This window comes from Periplaneta americana, chromosome 1 (assembly GCF_040183065.1).
Source record: "Periplaneta americana isolate PAMFEO1 chromosome 1, P.americana_PAMFEO1_priV1, whole genome shotgun sequence".
Classification (NCBI taxonomy): Eukaryota; Metazoa; Arthropoda; class Insecta; order Blattodea; family Blattidae; genus Periplaneta; species Periplaneta americana.
This window is the reverse complement of record NC_091117.1, coordinates 160,011,978-160,035,005: the sequence shown is the minus strand read 5'-3', so window position 1 is coordinate 160,035,005 and position 23,028 is coordinate 160,011,978. Positions and strand designations below refer to the sequence as shown.

At 37.1% G+C, this 23,028-nt stretch overlaps 1 protein-coding gene across 1 annotated transcript in view; it reads left to right on the top strand.

Moving 5' to 3' along the window:
- Positions 1-23,028, top strand: part of LOC138702932 (protein O-mannosyl-transferase TMTC2-like) — a 151,805-nt gene that overhangs the window by 18,956 nt on the left and 109,821 nt on the right. The window contains exon 2 of the mRNA XM_069830343.1: positions 20,065-20,234. Coding sequence (XP_069686444.1) covers positions 20,137-20,234 — 98 coding nt within the window. The 5' untranslated portion in view covers positions 20,065-20,136. The remainder of the gene's footprint in view (positions 1-20,064; positions 20,235-23,028) is intronic.

Sequence of the window (23,028 nt, the reverse complement as noted above, 5' to 3'; positions counted from 1 at the left end):
GGAAACAACATACAATGATTGTATACAATATTCAAATGTATTTAAATTTATATTTAATGTTCTTAGCAGTGGCGGTTCCTCGGGGGAGGGAAGGGAGGAACGTCCTCCTCACATTTTTCTTCTTTTGAAAGTAAATACCAAATAAAATATGTGCCTTGAAATTCAAGGAAGATTCGATAATTTTTAAGTTCACAGCTATAAGAAAACGTCGGTTGATCGAGTTTTAAACGATGCGCGCTCATGTGCTTCTAGAAAACTGTGAGAAAGATGCGAGATTGTTTGTGTGGAGGAAAGTCAATCCATTCCTCCTTTACTGCAGAAAGCACACATATACAACAGCGCACTAGCGGCCAGAGAAAGAAGCAGAATTTTAAGCGAGTAAATGGACGGAGAGGGAGGAGATCCTCCTCTGAATCAGCGCATGGGCGGGAAATAGAAACCGACTGGTCGTGCAGCAAGCTCGCTACCGCTGCCATCTAACGATCTTGCATTCAACCAGACTATAACACATCTAGGAGGAGGCACAATAAAAACAGTTTTAACACAACGCTATGAAAGACACCATATAAACTTTTTTTTTTTAATTATAAAAGAAAAATATTATTCATTGCACTTTATATAAGCTACTATTCATGGTTTGAAACTTTCAAGGATATTTTAAAGTTAAAGTCGGGTTTATATAAAACAAAGAGGAAGTAGTTCTACGATACTATCGCAGATGTTTTTGGCCCCTGAAGTTCACTTCCATTCATTGTGTACTAGACAGGGCAACAGCCAAGTTGTCAGTTTTGTACAAATATATTTGAAATTGAAAGTAGTACTCCAAACTACATTATTTTTTAACATAAAAAATTAATTGGCCACCGGAAACTTTGAACAATAATGGTAGTATGACTTTACAAGAACTGATATTCTTCAAAAGCATATGATAATGAACTTTTAAAAATGTACATGTGGCAACACACACCACGTGGGTGGGTGCAGTGTTCTCGCTTACCTCAGATTATTTCCCATGCCCATTTCCGCGGTTCCGATTACGTGTTAGTAGCTATAGTCTCTTCCAACACGTGTGATGCTGTAGTGTACCCGAAAAATGCTGCGAGATGAATTTCCTTGTAATTGTTAATTTGTGCAATTATTCAACAATGAATGGAAGTGAAAACATTATATATTTTGGAAAATTTAGGAAACTCAGTTTACAAGAACAGATTATTGCTATACAGAAGGGAAGACCAACCCCAACAATATCTGGTCTTACATGTATGCATGTTGGCTAATTTGTAGCATGTTTCATTCAAGAAGGTGTCATTTCGTCCTGTTACCTTCTTACCTCCTCTTAAGAAATACGTAGGAGCCGCCACTGGTTCTTAGGTTTTAAGAAATGAAAGAATTGGCTTACATCTCACTTTGCGACTGTTCTTATTACCTTACAAGAACGATGGACTCAAAGAGAGTAGTTACAATTTGCAATTTTTATGTAAGTATATTCAAAGTACTAGGTGGTTATAATTAAAATGATGGTGTTCAACATGGCGTATATGGACTGTAATGATGAAGGATGGATAGAACAGAGAAAAATTCTCTCCTGCATCGGGACTCGAACCCGAGTTTTCAGCTCTACGTGCTGACGTTTTTTCCATTAAGCTACACCGGATTCCAGTTCCGATGCCAGATCGAATCCTCTTAGTTTAAGTTCTATTTCTCAGTTTTCCCTTTGATGGCCTACTCTCATGTACTGTGTCACAGAATATGTGACAGTGGCACAATGTCCAACGCACTATGTACAGAAGTGCACTCATATTCGTTACCTCAGAACAACAGTGAGATATCTTGCCAAAATCATATTTTAAATAATGAGGATAAAAATTGCTATTGAACATCGAGTGCAATGCGTAATCAAACTTTTGATTTAATATAAAGCTAAAACAACAAGAAACTTTGTTTACACATTGCACTCGATGTTCAATAGCAATTTTTACCCTTATTTTTAAAATGTGATTTTTGCAAGATATCCCACTATTGTTCTGAGGTAACGAATTATGATATGCGTAAGTAAACACTTAGGGTGCTATGAATAGACATTTCGCTAGCCTGCGCTACGAGCGTGCTAAACTAGCCCCGGCTATCGACTGGTTACTTGTACGGGATTCATATATCATATCATATCATATATCATATCATATCATATATCATATCATATCATATATATCATACATCATACATCATACATCATACATCATACATCATATATCATATATCATATCATATATCATATCATATATCATATCATATATCATATATCATATATCATATATCATATATCATATCATATCATATCATATCATATCATATCATATCATACCATATCATATCATATCATATCATATATCATATCATATCATATCATATCATATCATATCATATATCATATCATATCATATCATATATCATATCATATATCATATATCATATATCATATCATATCATATATCATATCATATCATATCATATCATATATCATATATCATATCATATCATATCGCTAACACTGGTTTATGAATACGGAAAACGTTAATTCGCTGATCATCCACCGGAAACCCGCGCTAAGAATGTCTACTAATATGGCCCTTAGTGATTCAAGACAGCGCTCATCTCGTCGGATCCCGGCCACTTAGTCACTCGTAATGAGTGCACCTCTATACATAGTGCGTTGGACATTGTGCCACTGTCACATATTCTGTAACACAGTACATGGGGGCAGGCCACCAAAGGGAAAATTGAGAGGTAGAACTTAAACTGAAGGGATTCGATCCGGCATCGGAACTGGAATCTGGTGTGGGTTAATGGATAAAGCATCAACATGTAGAGCTGAAAACCCGTATTAGAGTCCCGGTGCCGGAGAGAAGTTTTCTCTGTTCTATCCATCCTTCATCATATGACGTAGAATTCCTGCACGGAAATATCATATGTACTTCGGTACATCATAATAATGGACTGTAACGATCGTAGGAGTGTGAAACCTCGTAGATATGCTAATTAAGCAATGCGCTCGCAAATTATGCAAAAAAATAGTTCCAAGTCTTGCCACCAAGCGAAAATATGGCGATGTAAGCAGTCAGAACGTGGTATGGCTGCAGGAAAAAGGCAGGAAAGATCAAACACATGATAACGACACGTTTATTAGGAACTGTCGTTACAAACACTGTTCAACATGTTGCATCCGTAACACGGCATGGACGACAGTTGCTCTCAGCATATCTAGTGAAATCAGAGCGATACGTCGTTGTATGCTAGCCTTTAGATCACGCAGAGACCGGATATGTCCCTGATAGACATGATCTTTCAAATATCTCCACAACCAAAAGTCACATGGATTTAGGTCGGGGGATCTTGAAGGCCACGCATCTGGAAATTGCCTAGAGATGATGCGGTCGTTACTGAAAGTTTCTCCCAGCAAATCTTTCACCTGGCGAGTGATATGTGATGTTATCCCATCTTGCATGAAAATAATGGTGTGGTCACAGTTGCGTTCTTGCAAAGCTGGAATCACGTGTTGCACAAGATGCAGATGTCAGGCCCGCGAGGTGTCATCCCCTCAAAGAAAAACTGACCAAGAATGAACTTGTGAAACCTCACCAAACAATAATGTAGGGGAGAGTCTCCCAAATTGGACCAATTCCAACATTTTCTAATTTTTTGTCAAAACGGAAAAACTTAAAATTTTCACTTTATCACCAAAACATACCTTGGCATTTTAAAAATACACATGGAAAACTACAACACGTTATAAGTAACAGTTAAGACACTACCAAACAAAATGTAATGATCTGCACTCGGTCCAATATGCAAGAAAGGTCTTCTAAATTGGACCTGGAGTTTTTAAATTGGACCACTTTTATCATTCTTATGGTTTAGTTTATTAACGAACTAGACGTTACATGAATTTAGCTTTAACGATTATAGAACAATTTTATGCTTGAACACTTAACACATTTTGCATAAAACTACTGAACACACTTTGCACAAAAGTACTTTTTATATTAATCTTTGTTTTCGTATTCATTTTAACCTTCTCCATCTTCATTGACGTTCTTGGTTTTATCTTCATCATCGTCTACGTCTCCGTTTTTATCGTTGTTCTGGTGTTCATTTATTTTACATCGTCGTATTTGGTGTACATTTCCATCTTCATCATCATTTTGGTCTTCGACATCATTGTTGTCTTGGTTCTCAGCTTCAGTGTTGTCTTGGTCTTCGACATCATTGTTGTTTTGGTCCTCAGCTTCAGTGTTGTCTTGGTCTTTGACATCATTGTTGTCTTGGTACTCGACTTCATCATCGTGTTCATTCATCGTAATATCTTCTTTTATTTCCATTTTATCATCGTCTTCAAGTTCATCCACATCCTCATCTTCATCTTTCCCTTCATCCGCATCGTAGCTGTCTCTTGCTTTTTATCGCCGTTGTCTTACTCTGCTTCATCGTTGTCTTGCTTTTATCTTCATCATCTGTGTCTTTGCTGTACATCTTTATCTTACCAAAGTTTTTGTCTTTATGTTCGTCTTCATCATGGTATTTATTTCACAATTGTTTTTATTTTATCTTTGTCGTAATTTTTATCTCGTATGTTGCCATTTTTCTTCAACTTCATCGTCTCCGTCTTAATTTTCCTTTCCTTTATCTAATTATCTGTAATTTCATCTTCCAAGATTCACTCGAACGCCTTCCGAGGTTACGGCCGCTTAGCTGAAAGTTGTACCTAGCGTTCTGTATCTTACGAGATGAATTTCAAACTACACTTTACTAGGGCTGGTTGATGTGAAACACTCGCGTATTGTTATTTGGTTTCTTACATTTCATTACATAAAAAACAATATTATACATAAATCTAATAACGGTCCAATTAAAAAACCTTTTCGGTTCAATTTGCAGGAAACGGTAAATTTATTTCTCTAGACATCCAACAAAACTTAAAAAAGACACAGATTTATGTAACTTTGCGAAAAGATACGTTGTTCTACATACTACTGCAGAGTATTAATAAAACATCCCTCACTCAACTGTCTTTTCTTAAATATCTTACGATAATGGTAACGACAATAACATCAGAAGCTTTAAAAAAGAATAAAACTGTGTAACTAAGTTTACATGATTGCCAACTGCACAATATTTACAAAATTAGATGAGAGAAGCTCGTAGTTCATAAATATACCACTAGATGGCAGGTACTGCATTAGGTTACTTGAAAAAACGATCGGTCCAATTTGCATGCCGGTCCAATTTCAGGTACTTTCCCCTAAGCTGACTGCAGTGGTTTTCCTGCACAACATGTGGAGGAGTCGAACCCCATACGCGACAGTTCTGTGTATTCACTGAAATCGTCCAGAGTAAAATGCGCCTCGTCAGTCCACAGAATATATATATATTTTTTTATTTTATTGGGTTATTTTACGACGCTGTATTAACATCTAGGTTATTTAGCGTCTGAATGATATGAAGGTGATAATGCCGGCGAAATGAGTCTGGGGTCCAGCACCGAAAGTTACCCAGCATTTGCTCGTATTGGGTTGAGGGAAAACCCCGGAAAAACCTCAACCAGGTAACTTGCCCCGACCGGGATTCGAACCCGGGCCACCTGGTTTCGCGGCCAGACGCGCTGACCGTTACTCCACAGGTGTGGACTCCACAGAATATTCCCCGGCCACATGTTGTCCACTTCCATGAGTGCCAAAAACCGAAGGGCAAAGTCACGGCGTTGTGGAATATTTTGGGGTTTCAATTGCTACATAGTATGAATTTTGTAAGGATAATAGTGTAAAATGCACAGCAAAATCTTGCGAACTGTTGCCAGGGGAGCGACAATTCACGTGGTTGCAGAATTTGAGGCATGTGCTGCACGGTCAGCTACAGCTACAGAAACATCAACAAGTTCCATGGGTATGGGCCGCCGTCCTCTCCCTGGTGCGACACCTAATTCATCTGTTTCCTCGAATTTCTTCTTAATGTTCTTGAGCCCATTAATTTACATGGGACCTCTTCTCACCTGTTCCTGTAGGCGATATTCCCGCAACGCAGCGTTAAGAATATACTGACGTCAGAGTTACAGACAATTGAACATTCTGATTGCTTACAGTGCCATATTTTCAACTGGTGGCAAGACTTGGAACTAATTTTTGGCATAATTCGCGAGAGCATTGCTTAATTAGCATACCTGTTAGGTTTCACACTCCTACGGTCTTTACATTCAGTGCTGTGCCACGGTGAACGTCGTCAGTTTAATTATAACCACCTGGTAGGCTATATTATAAAAATTGTAGACTATTAGAAAAAGAATTAAGTTAATTTTTTAGTTTTTTTTTTCGTTAATATGGTAATAATTGATAAACATTCAAAAGTTACATTCTGTCTCATTGAATTTTATGAGCAGTCATAATTTTGTGTCACTATTTACAAATGATTTTCATATTGCAAGTTTCATGTATACAGAGTAAACCGTAATTAATGTCATTAATTCTGGTGGAAGATTCCTTTAGTAAAGGCAACAAAAAAAGTAAAACACAATTTTGCTGTATTTTGAATAGTTTTCCAGAAAAATGTGTATTTTAAAAAAATATGAATTACGAGATCGTGCAACACTGTAATGAGCAGGGAACGTACAGTAGTGGCAAAAAAAAACCGACCCTTATAGCTGATTACAGAGCCTTGTTCACGATAGACCGGTAAATAAGACTTTCGTGGTTCGAATCCTGCCTGAGAAGGAAACTTTTTTTTTTGTTTCTTATTCAAATTTATTCCCAATACTTTACGATTGCAGCGATATTTTACTACTTAATTAACTTATTATTCCCAGGACATGAATTTTACCAGCAATCGAAAAGTATTGGGAATAAATTTGAATAAGGAACAAAAAAAAAGTTTCCTTTCCAGGCAGGATTCGAACCACGAAAGTCTTAGTTACCGGTCTATTGTGCTCTGGAGTGAACAAGGCTGAAATCAGCTACAAGGGTCTGTCCGGTTTTTATTTGCCACTACTGTACGTAAGGCTGTGTTGCTCTGAATAACCCCTCCACCTGGCTTGTTATGAACAGGGAAGTTGAAGGTCATTGTCACGTACATTGTTTTTAAACTCGTAAACAACACAAATGATATACCGTTTAATTTTCGTGTTTAATCTGTGTTGGAGTGTAGAGAATGAACATTGCTCATTTGACTTTAAATAAAATCTTGGAAAATTAAAAATAATCTCTAGAATCTACTTTATTAAATATTCTGAAAACGCAAACAATAAGATACGCTTATTTCAAAATAAATTAAAAAGATTAAGAGATATTTCTACTCTTCCATTTCATTTGAATATTCTAGAGAACGTAAATAATAATGATGCTTATGTCACGTTATAAAACAAAAATTTAAAACATTTAGAACTCTGAAGGAAAAAATAAAAATAACGATAGGCTATGCTTATTCTCATACTGTGGATCAACAGAGAGATGCAGACGATTGTTACACACTGGTTCCGATCCTAGGCAGCAGACTTCTAAGTACGACACAGGGATACCAAAGTTGATCCCACGGTATGACAGATTTCTCATTTCCTGTGGAGAATATGTTGAAAAATAGCTCAACAATTATTGTATCTGTTCCAATAAATCTTTCCATGAAATTGTGTTTTCTTTCTGTAAACGGCACCAAGGAAACTTACTTTCTGGCGGAACACTTGTAATTGCACTCGAGTAGCCAAAATTTGTATAAGGACTTGTTTTGACATTATTAACATAATGCTAGAAGTCCACACCTGTGGAGTAACGGTTAGCGTGTCTGGCCGCGAAACCAGGTGGCTCGGGTTCGATTCCTGGTTGGGGCAAGTTACCTGGTTGAGGTTTTTTCCGGGGTTTTCCCTCAACACAATATGAGCAAATGCTGGGTAACTTTCGGTGTTGGACACCGGACCCATTTCACCGGCGTTATCACCTTCATGTCATTCAGACGCTAAATAACCTAAGATGTTGATAAAACGTCGTAAAATAACCTACTAAAATAAAAATAGTGATAGAAAAAAATTAACTTTTTATCTGCCCGCATGAGAATGTTTCCTTGTAAGGAAGCTGAGTATTTTATTGACACGAACAAACGTCCATGTCCTGGTCAGGTTTCAAACTCCTGACCATGGTTTTATATCTGAGCCTTAGCCGTCTGGTACATTACGGCCGACTATCACACTGTTTACTGTACTGTTGCTATTAAAAAAAAATGAGATTAATTCAATTTCACTATAATTAATTACATTGAACAATTCTGGCTTTCATTATCTACGGCAATAATACAGTAAACACTCTAATTAAAATTTATTTATGCTGGTTACACGTTGGGACAGACAAGGATTGAAATGCGGAGAAGGCAATGTTTGTTCATTAAATGTAGCGTGAATTGTTATCGGCACTTCATTAAGCAGACCTATTATAAATTTATGCAATTATTTTATTTACTGCATTGTGTGCCCTATTTTAGGAGTGACGTGTTAAAATCCTAAACATTTTACTTTCCAGCAGAAACGAAGACTTCAGTTCATCATCACATTGTAATAAGTTTTATGGGTATTGATTTCACCTTGGAAAGATTTATTCTTTTTAATTTCAAACATGTCTTTAGATTCTTGACATATTATCCTGACAAATTTAACTACGGCACTTCAATTGATTAAGTAATTCATAATTCATTCCCTCAGACACTTAACCAACGTTTTACCTCTTAGTTTTAAAAAGAACCTGTTCCAAACTTCGATTATTGGGATTCTCTATTCATGAATCTAAATGCTGATCTTGCCCATACACTACAGCGTGTTCACAATATCTGCGTTCGTTTCGTTTGTAACATTAGAAAATTCGATCATGTAACACCGTCACTAGAATTGTTGTCTTGGAGTCCACTTAAAGAAAGAAGATTCTTCAACTCTCTCTTATTACTATTTAAAATCATCCACATCTCCACACTCTCTTACATAGCATCTCGTTTTGTTTACCTTTCACTATCTCGAACCTGGTACATGTACCTTCTCTCTATTCCTCTGCACAGAACATCCTTCTACTCATGATCTTTCAGCATATCTATTCCACGCCTCTGGAACTCTCTCCCTGACCATGTCAGAGACTGTCGGACAATATCAAAATTCATATTTAAATTAAAAAATCGCATTCTAGTTCATGTAATTGCTTTTTGAGCACCTGTCAGGTTGCGCAACTTCAGCTTAACCCATTACATATAGTAAATATTGTAACTATGCTGTTGTAAAATTGACAATTAACATGTAATATATTTATTATTATTATTATTATTATTATTATTATTATTATTATTATTATTAGTTATCACTATCATCATTGCTACTTCTGTTTTTCTTTCTTTTTTTTTCTTGTATTAGCTCGATGAGAGCTCTATAGTGTTCTTTTGACCCTGTTGACCCTCTATAGGGCTTTAATTTAATTTGTATTATTTTCACCAGCATCTGTATTTATTTTTTGCATTTGTATGTGCTATTTGGCGAGATGGAAGAGAAGACCTTATGGCCTTTATCCTGTCAGATTAAATAAATAAATAAATAAATAAATAAATAAATAAATAAATAAATAAATAAATAAATAAATAAATAAATAAATAAATAAATAAATAAACAAATACGGACAAATAAAGATGCCATGTGCGAGTATCAATGTCCAGGAGACTTCACTGTTTGTCATCATCATCATCATCACTAGGACCAGAAAGTTCATGCTCTGAAACCCTACTAAATATGCATACAAGTATGTCTTTAAAACCCTTAAAATATGCTAATATACAGAGTATTTGAGGGAGGTGGGATTTGATGATAGAGACTGGATTGATCTTGCTTAGGATAGGAACCGATGGCGGGCTTATGTGAGGGCGGCAATGAACCTCCGGGTTCCTTAAAAGGCATTTGTAAGTAAGTATACAGGGTGATTCACGAGGATTTACCGCCACTTACGGAGCTTATACCAACTACAGCAGATACCGGAGTAGGAGCTGCTATAGCAGCAGGAAGTCAAGAAGAAAATGGAATTTGAGCTCTCCTGGTTATTGCTGCTATAACCACAAGAAAGGAAATAATTTCTATTTCGAAATTACCCTTTAACAATTCCAAATAATAAATATAATTCCATCTTCCAAAATTTAATATCCACGAAATAGCTATTAATAAACAAACATCCCCAGAAGACATTCTGAGCAAAAAATGCCATATAAATATATGTGTCCTAATCTCAATATTTTCAAAGTTACACTAATTTGAACGATTTTCATTAGTCCTTTCAGATTATGCATATGAAAACTCCCACATTTTTAATCATAATATAATCAGCAAGAAATTTTTCCTACTATCATAATAGTTTTATAATAATAAATTAATATTATCCGTACCCAAACGGATCAGACTGTATATGAGCCGTTCAGAGCAAAAGTGGTGTAAGTTAAAATTGAGTAATGCGGTTTAAAGTAAAAATTCTGTAAAATACAGCGCAAAGTAGCAATTAATATGTCCTTCTTGCTATCCACTGACTACTAATAGTTTAAATAAATTGAATATTAATTGCTACTTTGCGCTATATTTTACAGAATGTTTACTTTAACCCTCATTTCCCAATTTTGCCTTACATCACTTCTGCTCTGAACGGCTCATATATAGCTAACTCTTTCGGGTTAAGAATTGTGCCTGTGATTAATCTTTTCACATTTATGTTCTTCCGGTACTAACAAATAGTTTATTTACTTGCGATAGATAGTTTTTTTGCAGTAGGCTATTATTTTATCTTGAAATATTTTAAATTTACACAAGACGGACTCGTAATGAACGTTCGAAGATGTGCAGCCAGCATGAAACTGTGGTTCAGTGTATTATAATAAAACCGATACCCATCGTCATAACCGTGATTATATTCCACTACTCTTGCATCCATGCTGTGTCCAAACAGAAAATTAGGCCTAACAGTTTGTTTACCACAGTTTTAAACAGTGTTTAATGAAATTCGAATTCCAGATCGTCTCTAGCGGTTGTTATTCGACGGCTTCTTTCTTGAAATTGGTTGGTTATTTTTTTATGTCAAGCACTTAACAACTGAGTCATTGGCATTTTACAAATTGTCTTGGCTTAATTGATACACATGTGCTTCGTACTTATATACGTCGGATTTTATCGCTTACATGAGGCAGTAGACTAGAGGAATTATGAAACTATAGGTTCCCATTCTTCTCTGTAGATGTTTCAAAAATCTCTTTCATGCTGACATGTGTTACGAACAATTGAGAACAAAGTACTGGAGCACGTGGACTGGGAAATGCATTGATTAATTACATGCTTGTTAGTACAGTAAATTTACTATAGAGAACTAAGAGCTTTTCGCCTAAAATTCGTCACATCCTACTGGAATAGAACCAAAATGCACGATAACCACTCGACCACCGACTGAGGGCGATTACAAGACACCACTGTAACTGACGAATATCTATAAGCATGTGACCATTGTGGACAACCACTGCCGTCCCAAACAGAATAAGTGACCCATGTTGTTAAATTTGAGGCGGAACTGTGACTATACGGAAAATGTTCTAAGTTGAGCACTAATACACTGTGTCCCGCTTAGAGGGATCGAGAAATAAATGCTCACCACTTAAAATCAGATGAAGATATCGTTGTGATGTACTTAAAGTACATCTGACAAGATAGGGAAACTGTCCAAGTTCATGCAACAAAGTATGAAAACAGCTGCATGCGTAACTTTCTTTTGTTTGTTGCTAGGGCACTAAAACAAGCCTGGCGCCATTTTGTAGGAGAACATGCTATGGTAAACATGTGGACACCACAACAGAAAGTTCAGTGTGTGCTATGGCTAGCAGAAGAAAAATCTGTTACGCGAGTACAACACCGTGTTCGTCGTACATGGAGTATAGATCCACCTGGACATAAAGCAATCTCAAGTGGAACACAACACTCCGACAAACTGGATCTTTGCTACCGTAGACTGATAAACATGCTAAACGGTGTGTAACTGAGGAGACAGGACTTTTTTCCTGGGATTTGTGAAGGATGCTGTGCACCAAAGAGACAGAGCTAACACTTTTGAGGAACTGAGGCAACGCATTACAAATGGAGCTGACCTAGTGACTCCACAAATGCCACAGAACAATTGACGGGAGGTTGAATACCGTTTAGATGTCTGCAGAGCAACTCAAGCGCGCACATCGAGTTGCGTTGAGCATTCTCCGAAACTCGTAGAGTTCTTACATCAAGTTATGTAAAAAGATATGTTAATAAACCATTATTTACGCTTGAAATGATCACTTATTTCTCGATCCCTCTAAACGGGACACGGTGTAGTGTATTTTCTTCAGGTCGTATTACTATTACTCCACAATAAGGTGACATCTTTTCTGAATAACCTCTGTAATGTATTAGAGACAGCTTTCAATAATTACAAATATCCCGTTGCTTGCAATGTGTGCGCGTTGCGAGTATAATTTATTTGGGAGGAGTGGTGGAGGACGCATTCCAGGTAAACTGGAACTGTAAGCAATAGGGACAGGGATGTGTAAGTAGCTAAATACACTAGAGTACAAGTGTTAACTAGTGATATGAAACAAATTTATAATATTAACTGCAGTAAATAAATGTAGTTTACATTGTAATAATAATTAGTTCTGAAAACATAACAAATTACAAAATATGAATATATGTAGTAAATAAAAATAGTTTGTGCAATGCAAAATATATCAGAAATTCATTCACATTGTCATCTTTGTTAGCCAAACACATTGCAATGAATAACAATGTATATGTATACATTTTATAAGTAAATATACAGGGTGCCCATAAAGTCCCTATACATTTCCATGATACTGACCTACAGTACAGCGGCACAATGAACATGATATTTGGATAGAGTAGGATCTAACAAGAACCGAGGTTAGTGGAGTTCCACATCTCCTCCTTCCTTCTCAACACACCGCTCCCATCGCCTTATGGTTGCCCGGAACACGCGTCGTAACATAGCAGGTGTTATCAGCAGGCATGCCTCTCTTATTCGCCGCTTTAGCTCATTAATATCAGGCACCCTGGATTTGTAAACTTCGCTCTTGATAAAGCCCCATGCGAAAAAATCGAGGTTGTCAGGTCGGGAGAGCGGGGAGCCCAAATGCGATTCCAATCTCTTCCGAATCACCGGCAGGAAAGACATCATTCAGATACTCTCGCACAGTGATTGCAAAATAGGGTGGTGCCCCCTCTTATTGGAAAACCACTGTGGCGAGTATACCATTCTACTGCAACTGTGGGTCCAGGAACTGTGTTAGCATATCCAGACAGCTTCCCCCGTTTATTGTCTGTTCGGCAAACATGAAAGAGCCGAAAATTCTGTCCTTAATAAGGCCAAGCCATACATTGACTTTAGAATTTGTGCTTCGGTGGCTGACCATGATAATATCTTTGAAAAATATTGGAGTGCAAAAGGACAAATGGCTTTATTGTCAAACGCCTGGCGTTAGGAAACAACAACAACATTGACTTTAGGAGAGTTCCCTCAGTGACTTCACTGGGTTGCTCATCTGTCCAGATCCGGCAATTGTGTCCGTTGACGCCGCCGCACAGATGAAACGTCACTGAACAGGACATGATCCATCAGGTCCTCCTCGGCTGCAGCCATCCTTCAGTCTGTGAAGCATCTGGATATGGAAAGCCTTCTTCTTAAAGCCTTAATTTTTCTAAACCGACGCATGCGACGTGCGAAGTGCGAGGCCCGCCTAGCACAAATCTGGACTACACGAAAGATAGTGAGTGGTTTCCATAACTGCGACGTGCGAGGTCTGCTCACCTCGCATTTATAGAAACCACTCACTATCTCTCGTGTAGTCCAGATTTGTGCGAGGCTGGCCTCGCAAGTCGCAATGCGTCGTTTGAGAAAAAACCAAGGCTTAAACGCAGCACTTTCTACACTGTGAGGAATGTTCAGCTCCCGACTCAGCTTGCAAGTGGTTGCCTTTGGATTTTTGACGATGCTATCCCTTATTCTCTGTATCCTTTGTGGACTGACCACAGATCGTCCACTGCGCTGCTCATCGCCTACAGCAAGTCTCGTAGATGCTTCTTTGTGATACTTTCTCTGAAATACCCTCTGGAGTTCAGCATAGCTTTTGCCACCTAAACGGCATTCAATCACTGTGACTCGTTCAGCAACGATAAACATTTGGACGTGTCTTCGCTGTACCTACAACAGAAATTATCCAAACTTACGTTTTCTGTGAAATATATAGGGACTTTATTGGTACCCTGTATATTTTATAGGGTGCGGCAGTGGGGTATGACGGTTTTTAGAACGCGCTTGTTTCTAGCGGTTTTGAGTGAAATAATCAGCAGTGTTGGTAATGTGATCCCGAAGCCATGCAATTGTTTTGATCATTGTTGTGAAAAAAAAAATATGGAAAACTGGTTTATGACAGAACGTGTGTTTTCAGTGGCAACTTATTTGAAGTTGAATCGATCACTGGTGTGGAGAGAATATTTAGGATTGAATTTAATATCGCACGGCATGGAAGAATTCCGTCCCGAAACACTAGATCTATCCTAGACCGGATGAATAAATTTAACAATTCTGGCAATGTTTATGGTAAATTTGTTGAAAGTGCAAAAACAGTCCGCACGCCTGAGAGCATTGCGACAGTTAGAGAAACTGTGCAACAAAGTGTAACTCGCTTTACAAGGCTCCAATCAATGGCTTTGAATCTATCGGACAAGTTTTCGCCGCATCCTACACTGTGATCTCAAATGTCATCCGCATAAAATTCAAGTTTTGCATCATGTTAAACCCACTCAAAATCTTCCTCGATTGCAGTTTTGTAGACAGTTTACTGACATTTTGAATGGCAATCCGGATATTCTGAACAGACTGATAATGTCGGATGAGGCACATTTTAATCTTTCTGGTTATGTAAATAGGATAAAGTTGCCTATTTCCATGATACCCCTAATCCCGTGATATTTTTTAAAAATTGAATGTCAGTCACAACTTTGCCGTTCGACCATAGTGCCAGACATCTTTCTCGAAAGAGTGCATCTTTCGCCTACTTTTGAGACATCAGTAAACTTCATAGCAAGATACCCAATCCGTGATATTCAGTGAGAAAATCTATCACGGAATTAGGCAACTTTAACCTAAACAGAATTTTCGCTACTGGAGCGATGAACAACCCTTGGTTCAAGTGTGAGAAAAACAATTACAAAGTCCAAAAGTAACTGTCTGGTGCGGCGTCTCTGCCTTAGGAATTTTATCGGCCCGCACTTTTTCGAAGAAGATTTTCGCACGTGACCGTCAACTCAGAACGATATCAGCAAATGTTCACAATATTAGAAATTCCTAATGAAATTAATTTTGATGACGAATTATGGTTCCACAGCGCACACTGTTCATGGTTCAATGAACTGTCTGCGAAACCTGTTTCCAGGACGAACAATTTCACGATTTGGAGACATTGCCTGGCCGCCAAGGTCTCCTGACCTGACTGCAGCTGATTACTTCCTATGGGGTTATCTCAAAAGTAGGGTGTATCGCAACAAGTCTCGCACCATCATTCAGCTGAAACAGAATATAAGGAACGAAATTAGTGCCATCGAACTTGTTTTGTTGGGGGGAGTTATGCAGAACTATCATAGCAGATTGCAGGAATGTATTCGTTGCCATGGAGACTACTTACGAAATGCAGTTTTTAAAAAGTAATCAGACATTAATAAATTGCACTGTATTAAATTAGTTTCAGTTTATTTGTTTTCTTTTAATTACTTCTGAGTGTTCCACAACAGGGCTATAAAAACCGTCATATCCGACTGCAGCACCCTATATACGCAGTGGACCAAAAAAAGGCACAAGATTAGAAATACTCTATTTTCGGAAATACATAACATTAATTTATAATAAACACACCATTGGAAAGAGTAGGCTTTAAAGATGAGCAGGACCTTTTATTATGATTTTTTAGGCTCAATTAAAATCTTATGGAGGTCAATACACAATGATGCGAAAAATGTGGTTTTTGAAGACAATTTATTACTGCAAAATTCAGAAACTGAATGTTGGTAAAATTAATAATAATTAAGAATTTTTCAAATAATCATGTGACCGCCATTTGCCCCCACAACCATTTGTAGGCGTCTTCTCCATTGCCCAATAGTACTGGATATATGTCTTTGATCAAGTCGGTCCCAGCAGTCAAGAAGGCGTTGTCTTAAATGTTCAGTATTACGAATTCTTGTTTTGTAGTGAACTGCTTTTAGTAGTCGACTCCATACAAAATAGTCCATAGGATTAAGATCTCGTTTGAAACTCCAGCGGAAACCATCAGAGAATCTGAGAAATGCGATCTTTCACGCAATAATCTATCAGGAGGGATACCATGTCCGTATCTTTCTAATCAATCGTTGTACACTTGAAACAGACCATTCTCGCTGAGCATAGTTCCTTACAATTTGACGGGCAGATAAATTATTATCGTATTGGTGCAGATGTTTAATGCAAATCTTGTCTTCGTTCGTTAAGCGACCATTTATTAAAAAAATGAGAACTCAAAAAGGAAGAAAACAAATGATGATAGCACAACAAACGGCTTGGCCTGCTGAACTCGTAAGACCATAATGCTTAGTTCGGCATAAACGATCGATTTTGCATTGCATTACAAAACATAAATAATTTTTAATAAAAATAATAGTAAAAAAAATATTACAGTACTTTTCCGTCTACAAGAACTGTTAAATTTGCCTGTGAAATAAACTTTCAAGTGAAATCATTAGCTACTGGAATATAACCATTTAAATTTTTTGCGGTTTTTTTGCCCCACTGTGTATATAGTATATATTTTAATAATATTTTCAAAGTTTACAACGTGAAAAACTTCGCTACACACCACATGATCTGATAGAATGATCAGAAATATTCATGTTCGAAAGTAGATAGTGCTTTCTGAGAGTCTAACAATTTCTTAAAACCATTTTAGCATAATCAGGATTTGTCTCAAGAAATGTTTTTCTGTGATAGGCCCCAAGCTGCTCTATAAGCTTTTCTGATAAAGTTCTTCTGCAAGTCGCAGAGCATCAGACCTTTGAATAATCGACGTTTCTAAATCTTAATTTTTTTGCCACATCTGCAAATTTGTTTTTAATGAATAATACATTTTCGTATAATATAATATAATATAATATAATATAATATAATATAATATAATATAATATAATATAATATAATATAATATAATATAATATAATATAATATAATATAATATAATATAATATAATATAATATAACATAATATAATATAATAACCATTGATACCTTAACAGATATATTCTCTAGGACCAAAAATTAATCTTTACGTACGTTTTCATACAGTTTTATTGAAACAAACGATTGTTCATTTCTTACGGCAGAGCTATCTTTAGTATTACAGTGTTGCTTAAAACGATTACAATCCCCAATTTACAATGGAATTTTGTCTATTAAATTTCTTCAATAACGTATTTAATGTGTCAGCAAGTGATGTTACCAACATTATTGAAGTTCACGTAGCCGTAGAGTATACACACGAAACGACTACAAAACAACGTTAACCTGTCTGTACCGCTGTCGTACCAGAGACTGTACAGCCCCGAGTCAGTTTGTGATCAGTGGATACATGCCCTGGCTCTAATAATACACACCAACAATTCAGAGAACCACCGCAACACAATCACTCAGCCAGTGGCGGAATTGCAATTCTGTCGCTTATAATCACCCAAAAATGTGCCATCCCCTTTCTATTTCATAATTTTTACTCCTCCATTTCCATCCTCGATGAACCTGGGACACTAGCATCGTACAGTGATTCAGACCTTATTTTTACAGTTTATAGATGAAACATTTAATGCTAAGTTGAAAATATTGAATCTAATTTTTTATAAAAAGGCAATGAATGGTCTCGTGGTGGTAGTGGTTTAAATTAGAAAAATCACACCACTTCCACCGACTTAATTATTTCCAGTTCAATTTTGCATTCTAATTATAGTCTTGGAGTGTTTACAACATATTTTTTTTTAAATGTCGCCGTCCGCTTGAGCACACTTGGCCGCACACTTGTGAACGGCACTCGTCGCGCTTCCTAACTGCATACGGTTATCTTTGATTTCCGTAGCGCTCTCGCTGGCTGCTGACTGCACGCTGACCAAGATCACGCGTTCACAGCAATGCGTTCCAATAACGAAACATAACTCTGTAATTATTGAGAATAGGACCCATGTTTATATGACATTTTTTGCTCAGAATGTCTTCGGAAATAAGCTCCGTGAAGGATGGTAAATCCTCGTGAATCACTCTGTATAACTCGTTCCATAATGTCTGACAGGAGACATAAACATTCCCGGCAGAGAGAGAGAGAGAAGGATAATTGCTATTGAGCCAACGACAGAGATCTCATTCCACGCTTATCTTGAAGTTGGGTGATCTGAAGCGTTCTACCTCCGCCCAAGTTCAAGATAAGCGTGGACTGAGATCTCTACTATTGGTTCAATAGCAATTATAGTTCTCTCCTCCTCTGCCTGTCAGACATTATGGAACGAAGTATAGTAAATTACGATAATTATTTTTACATAAGATAATATTTGACTATACTGAGTGTTCATTTCAAAGTGTGTCATGACGTCACTGTTGTGAGTCAACGATTTGAAGCGAGTTTCAGCTTTTATGTCAGAGAAGTTGCCTATTAATCAAGGCGTTCAATCTGAAGTTGAGAACGTGTATGGTATAGCTAATTTGAACGTCGTAGCAACAGAAGGCGGTCTGTACGGTCTGTGTGCTACCATAACCTCTTTCGAACTGTGTTTTGCGCGGGCAAGTCGTACGCAGGGTATCGGCTCATTCACAATGAAAATTAAACATAACGTAAGCGTTAACTTAAAAATGTAAACGTAACGGTAAAATCAAGAACATTCACGATGGGAACATAAACATAACCGCTAAGATACTTGGTAACCATGGAAACATAACAACGACGCCATTTCCTCATTATTCTGTTGTATACATCAGCGCTCCACAATCGTGTATTGTTTGCAAATCACGTAAGCATAAGCATGAAAGTTTGGAGCTTGTAAACATTCATGTTGACGTCTAACGGCAATGTTTATGTGAATCATTTTGAATAATCCCATTTGGTAACCTGGCCGCAAACTTCTATGTTTGTGTTACTGTTATGTTTAATTTTCATTGTGAATGGGCCTTATTTGTTATCATCGGTTGCGTTTGGCAACATTCCACAAGATAAATCAAATGCTCCGTGTCCATGTTAACCGTCGAAGTTAATGTCAACAAATACGTAAGTAATCGTCTTAACCCTCTCCCCATATCCCGACAGTAACAAAAAAACTCATCTCAGTACGTGTTTCCAAACAGTTCACATTCCTACCACTACCGGCGTTACCATACGTATCGGTAAGTACTCTTCAGAATGAACGCCGTACTTGCTAGGCAACTTCTCTGGCACATACGTAATACGCCCCTACGGAAGTGTAGGAAGATTGAATTCTCTAGGCTCATCGACTAGCCACATGACGACATGCAGCGAGCCATGGCACACTTTGAACTGAACACGCAGTATTCCGCTACTATTTCGTTTCTGCATTCATATTTGTCTCTTACAGAAGATTACTTCACCTTACTATTTCCATTTCATTATTTCTCTAGGTCTATGATTAACCCATTTCATCACCTGACATGTAAAAGAATTCCGGCACACCGGCGACGCTGATTTATAACCTCGGCAGTTGTGAGCGTCGTTAAATAAACCATAATATAATTTCATCAACTGACCGCCTTTAGTAAAGAATACATTAAATAAATAAAGAAAAGAAAGAGAAGATAAATCATGATAGGAATTGCTGAGAACAGCAGCGGTTGGAAGTATCGCGTTACGTGAGCAGATCTCAGCCCTTGACAGGAAACTGCACTCTGTCTGTCTGTCTTATTTCAACTCCGTCATTGTCTGCTGCAGGTGATGGAGAGTCAGCCACAAAACCACGAAGATGCGGGGACGAGAAAATGGCTTCAGTAATACGTGAATGAGATGACACGAGGAATGGATTGGTCCGCCATAGTTACCAGCATCACTGCCTTTGCCGTCTACTACAACACGTGGGATTCGGGCTTTGTCTACGATGACAAGTGAGTAGCTCCTAGCCTAATCTAGAAGACGTTAATTCCTGACGTAGAGCACATGCTCTTTGTGAGCAACAATTGACGATTCTCCTAAAATTTAAGCTTTACCTCTCTATGAATTTCAGCATCTATCTCACACTTAAGACAATTTTTCTCTGAATAGTGTTTTAAAAATTGTACAGGGACATCATTTTATTTTTACTAACATTTTTAATATTAACCTGGCTATACCTTTGGATTAATGGTTCAGAGCCGGAAACACCTTTTGCTACCCCCTTCCACGATTGAAGTTCGATGATACTGGCGTAAAATACAAACAAATCACTTTACTAGGTAATAGGAGGGAAGAAAAGTAGTTCATCCATTTACGTAAATTAGGAGATATCGTAATTCTGAATTTGATAATTTTCATTAGGTTTTTGTTTAATCAAAATACAGTACAGTATTAACAATAAGTGTTTTTACTCACGAACTGAGTTATCCATGCGAACGTATTCATTATGCAGTGTATATTATACTGTCTACAGCACATTAGCGTACAATATAGAGAATGAAGTTAAATAGAAAAATAATCATAATATGGATATTTAAACATTTTTGAAACTGGTGGCCGTTCATTTCGATACAGGCTTCAGTTCTTTTGTGCATATTATCGCACTATAGACTACTGCATCTAATTCCAATTACCAGTTTCGTCCTACGTACTAGTAACTCATCTATACTAATAATAAACATGTAGCCGAAATTTTTCTGGTAGTTTTCGATTTTCCAAAAATAATTGGTCCTAACATATATAATTAACCACCCTGAAACCGAAAATCGCTTTTTTGAAATTTTTGTTTGTATGTCTGTCTGTATGTTTGTTCCCTTTTCACGCGATAATGGATGAACGGATTTCGATGAAAATTGGAATATAAATTATGTTCGTTGTAACTTAGATTTTAGGCCATATGGCATTCAAAATGCATTATTTAAAAGGGGGGTTATAAGGGAGCCTGAATTAAATGAATCGAAATATCTCGCTTATTATTGATTTTTGTGAAAAATTTTACATAACAAAAGTTTCTTTAAAAATAATTTTCGATAAGTTTTATGCCTCGAAAAATTTTGATAGCACTGATATTTAATGAGATAAATGAGTTTTAAAATTAAAATGACTGCCATCTAAGGCCGTATATTGAAATAAAAGACAAATGACTTCGTCTACTATAAGGAGCCTTAGACAGCAACAATCGAAAGCTATGAAAGATAGCCTACAGAGAATGTTTCAGTGTTTGTATGAAGTAATATCGGAAGCTAAATTAACCGATTTGTATAATTAATTATTGGAAAGTGTAGTTTCTCTAGATGGACATAATGCTATAATATTATTACAGTAACTTCTGATATATAATATAATATAATATAATATAATATAATATAATATATAATACAATATAATACAAGACAATACAAGACAATACAATACAATACAATATATGTAATGTGCGGTCGAAGACCTATCCGCGGGCGGCGTAGACCTGCAGTGACGGCGAGGTGCCACGGGGATTCAGAATGTACAAGTAAGGACAGGCCTACTAAGACTACTGCAGGTTAATTGCCGAAGTATTAGAATAAACTTATTCCGTTTTGGAACTTGGTCGATGTTTATAATCCAGATGTAATAATTGGGACGGAATCATGGCTTAGGGAAGACATAAATGACTCGGAAATTTTTAGGTCGGATTATAGAGTCTTCAGAAAGGATAGAAGTGAAAAGGGAGGGGGGAGTTTTCGTTTCTACTAAGATAGAAATAAGTAGCAATCTTCTGTGGATACATGAGGAATTTAAATATTGAATGTTCAGATAAGAAATGGGCGGGAAACCTTAGATGTAATAGCATGTTACAGACCACCCAGTGAATTAAACAATTTAACTTTGCACAAACTAAATGAATATCTTAATACAGTATCAGAAGACCGAAACGTAGTAATTGCTGGGGATCTAAACCTCCCGAAAATGAACTGGAACGGGATTTCAGGTACAAATTCAGATGCACAGACCCTCGTTAATGAATTGATCTGGCGGGTGCAGCGGAGCGCATGGGTACGGCTAGTGTTTAAATAATTCTATACCTATTATAAAAGAGTACCTTACGTACTGTAAATTCAATCTTCACCTCAGTCCGACCCGCACAGATAACATTACTCAGACATGCTATCTACTGTCCGTCCAAGTGGTTATGTCGCAGGATCGTAGAAAGGGAGGAAATCACGTGACAGTTAATTACTTTTATTTAAGTTATTTTAAACAGTTGCGGGTGAGGTAAATCGGGATGCGACGTAGGCAAACGGACGACAGTACCTGTGCGAAAATATGATTCAATATTGAAAGCTCTTCCGTCACTGGAAAACGCGAACATATTTCTGGAACGTACTATACTCACTAACTCAATACTATTTGTGTTTACTACGACCTTAAGACGACTTTGACTGTATACGCTTGGTTCTATGAGGAGAACAGTTGGAAGTTTACTAGTAGAGGGGGTGGGAGTGAAGTACATTAAAAAACTGAGGTACAATAAAAATTGAAGTAAAAATAAAATGATGTCCCTGTATAAGATGATAGCCATATATATAATTTAATATTCCATATTTATTTTCATTTGGTATGTAGGGGGGTATCAGGGTTTAACTCTGCAGCCTTTAGTGGGCTTATTGTGTCTTACTGCTGCTAGAGGCCTAAATGAAGTTCGAAACGTCGTAACTATGTGATGTCATTTATCAATTCGGTCTGCATGTCTTAAGGTTCCCGTGAAGT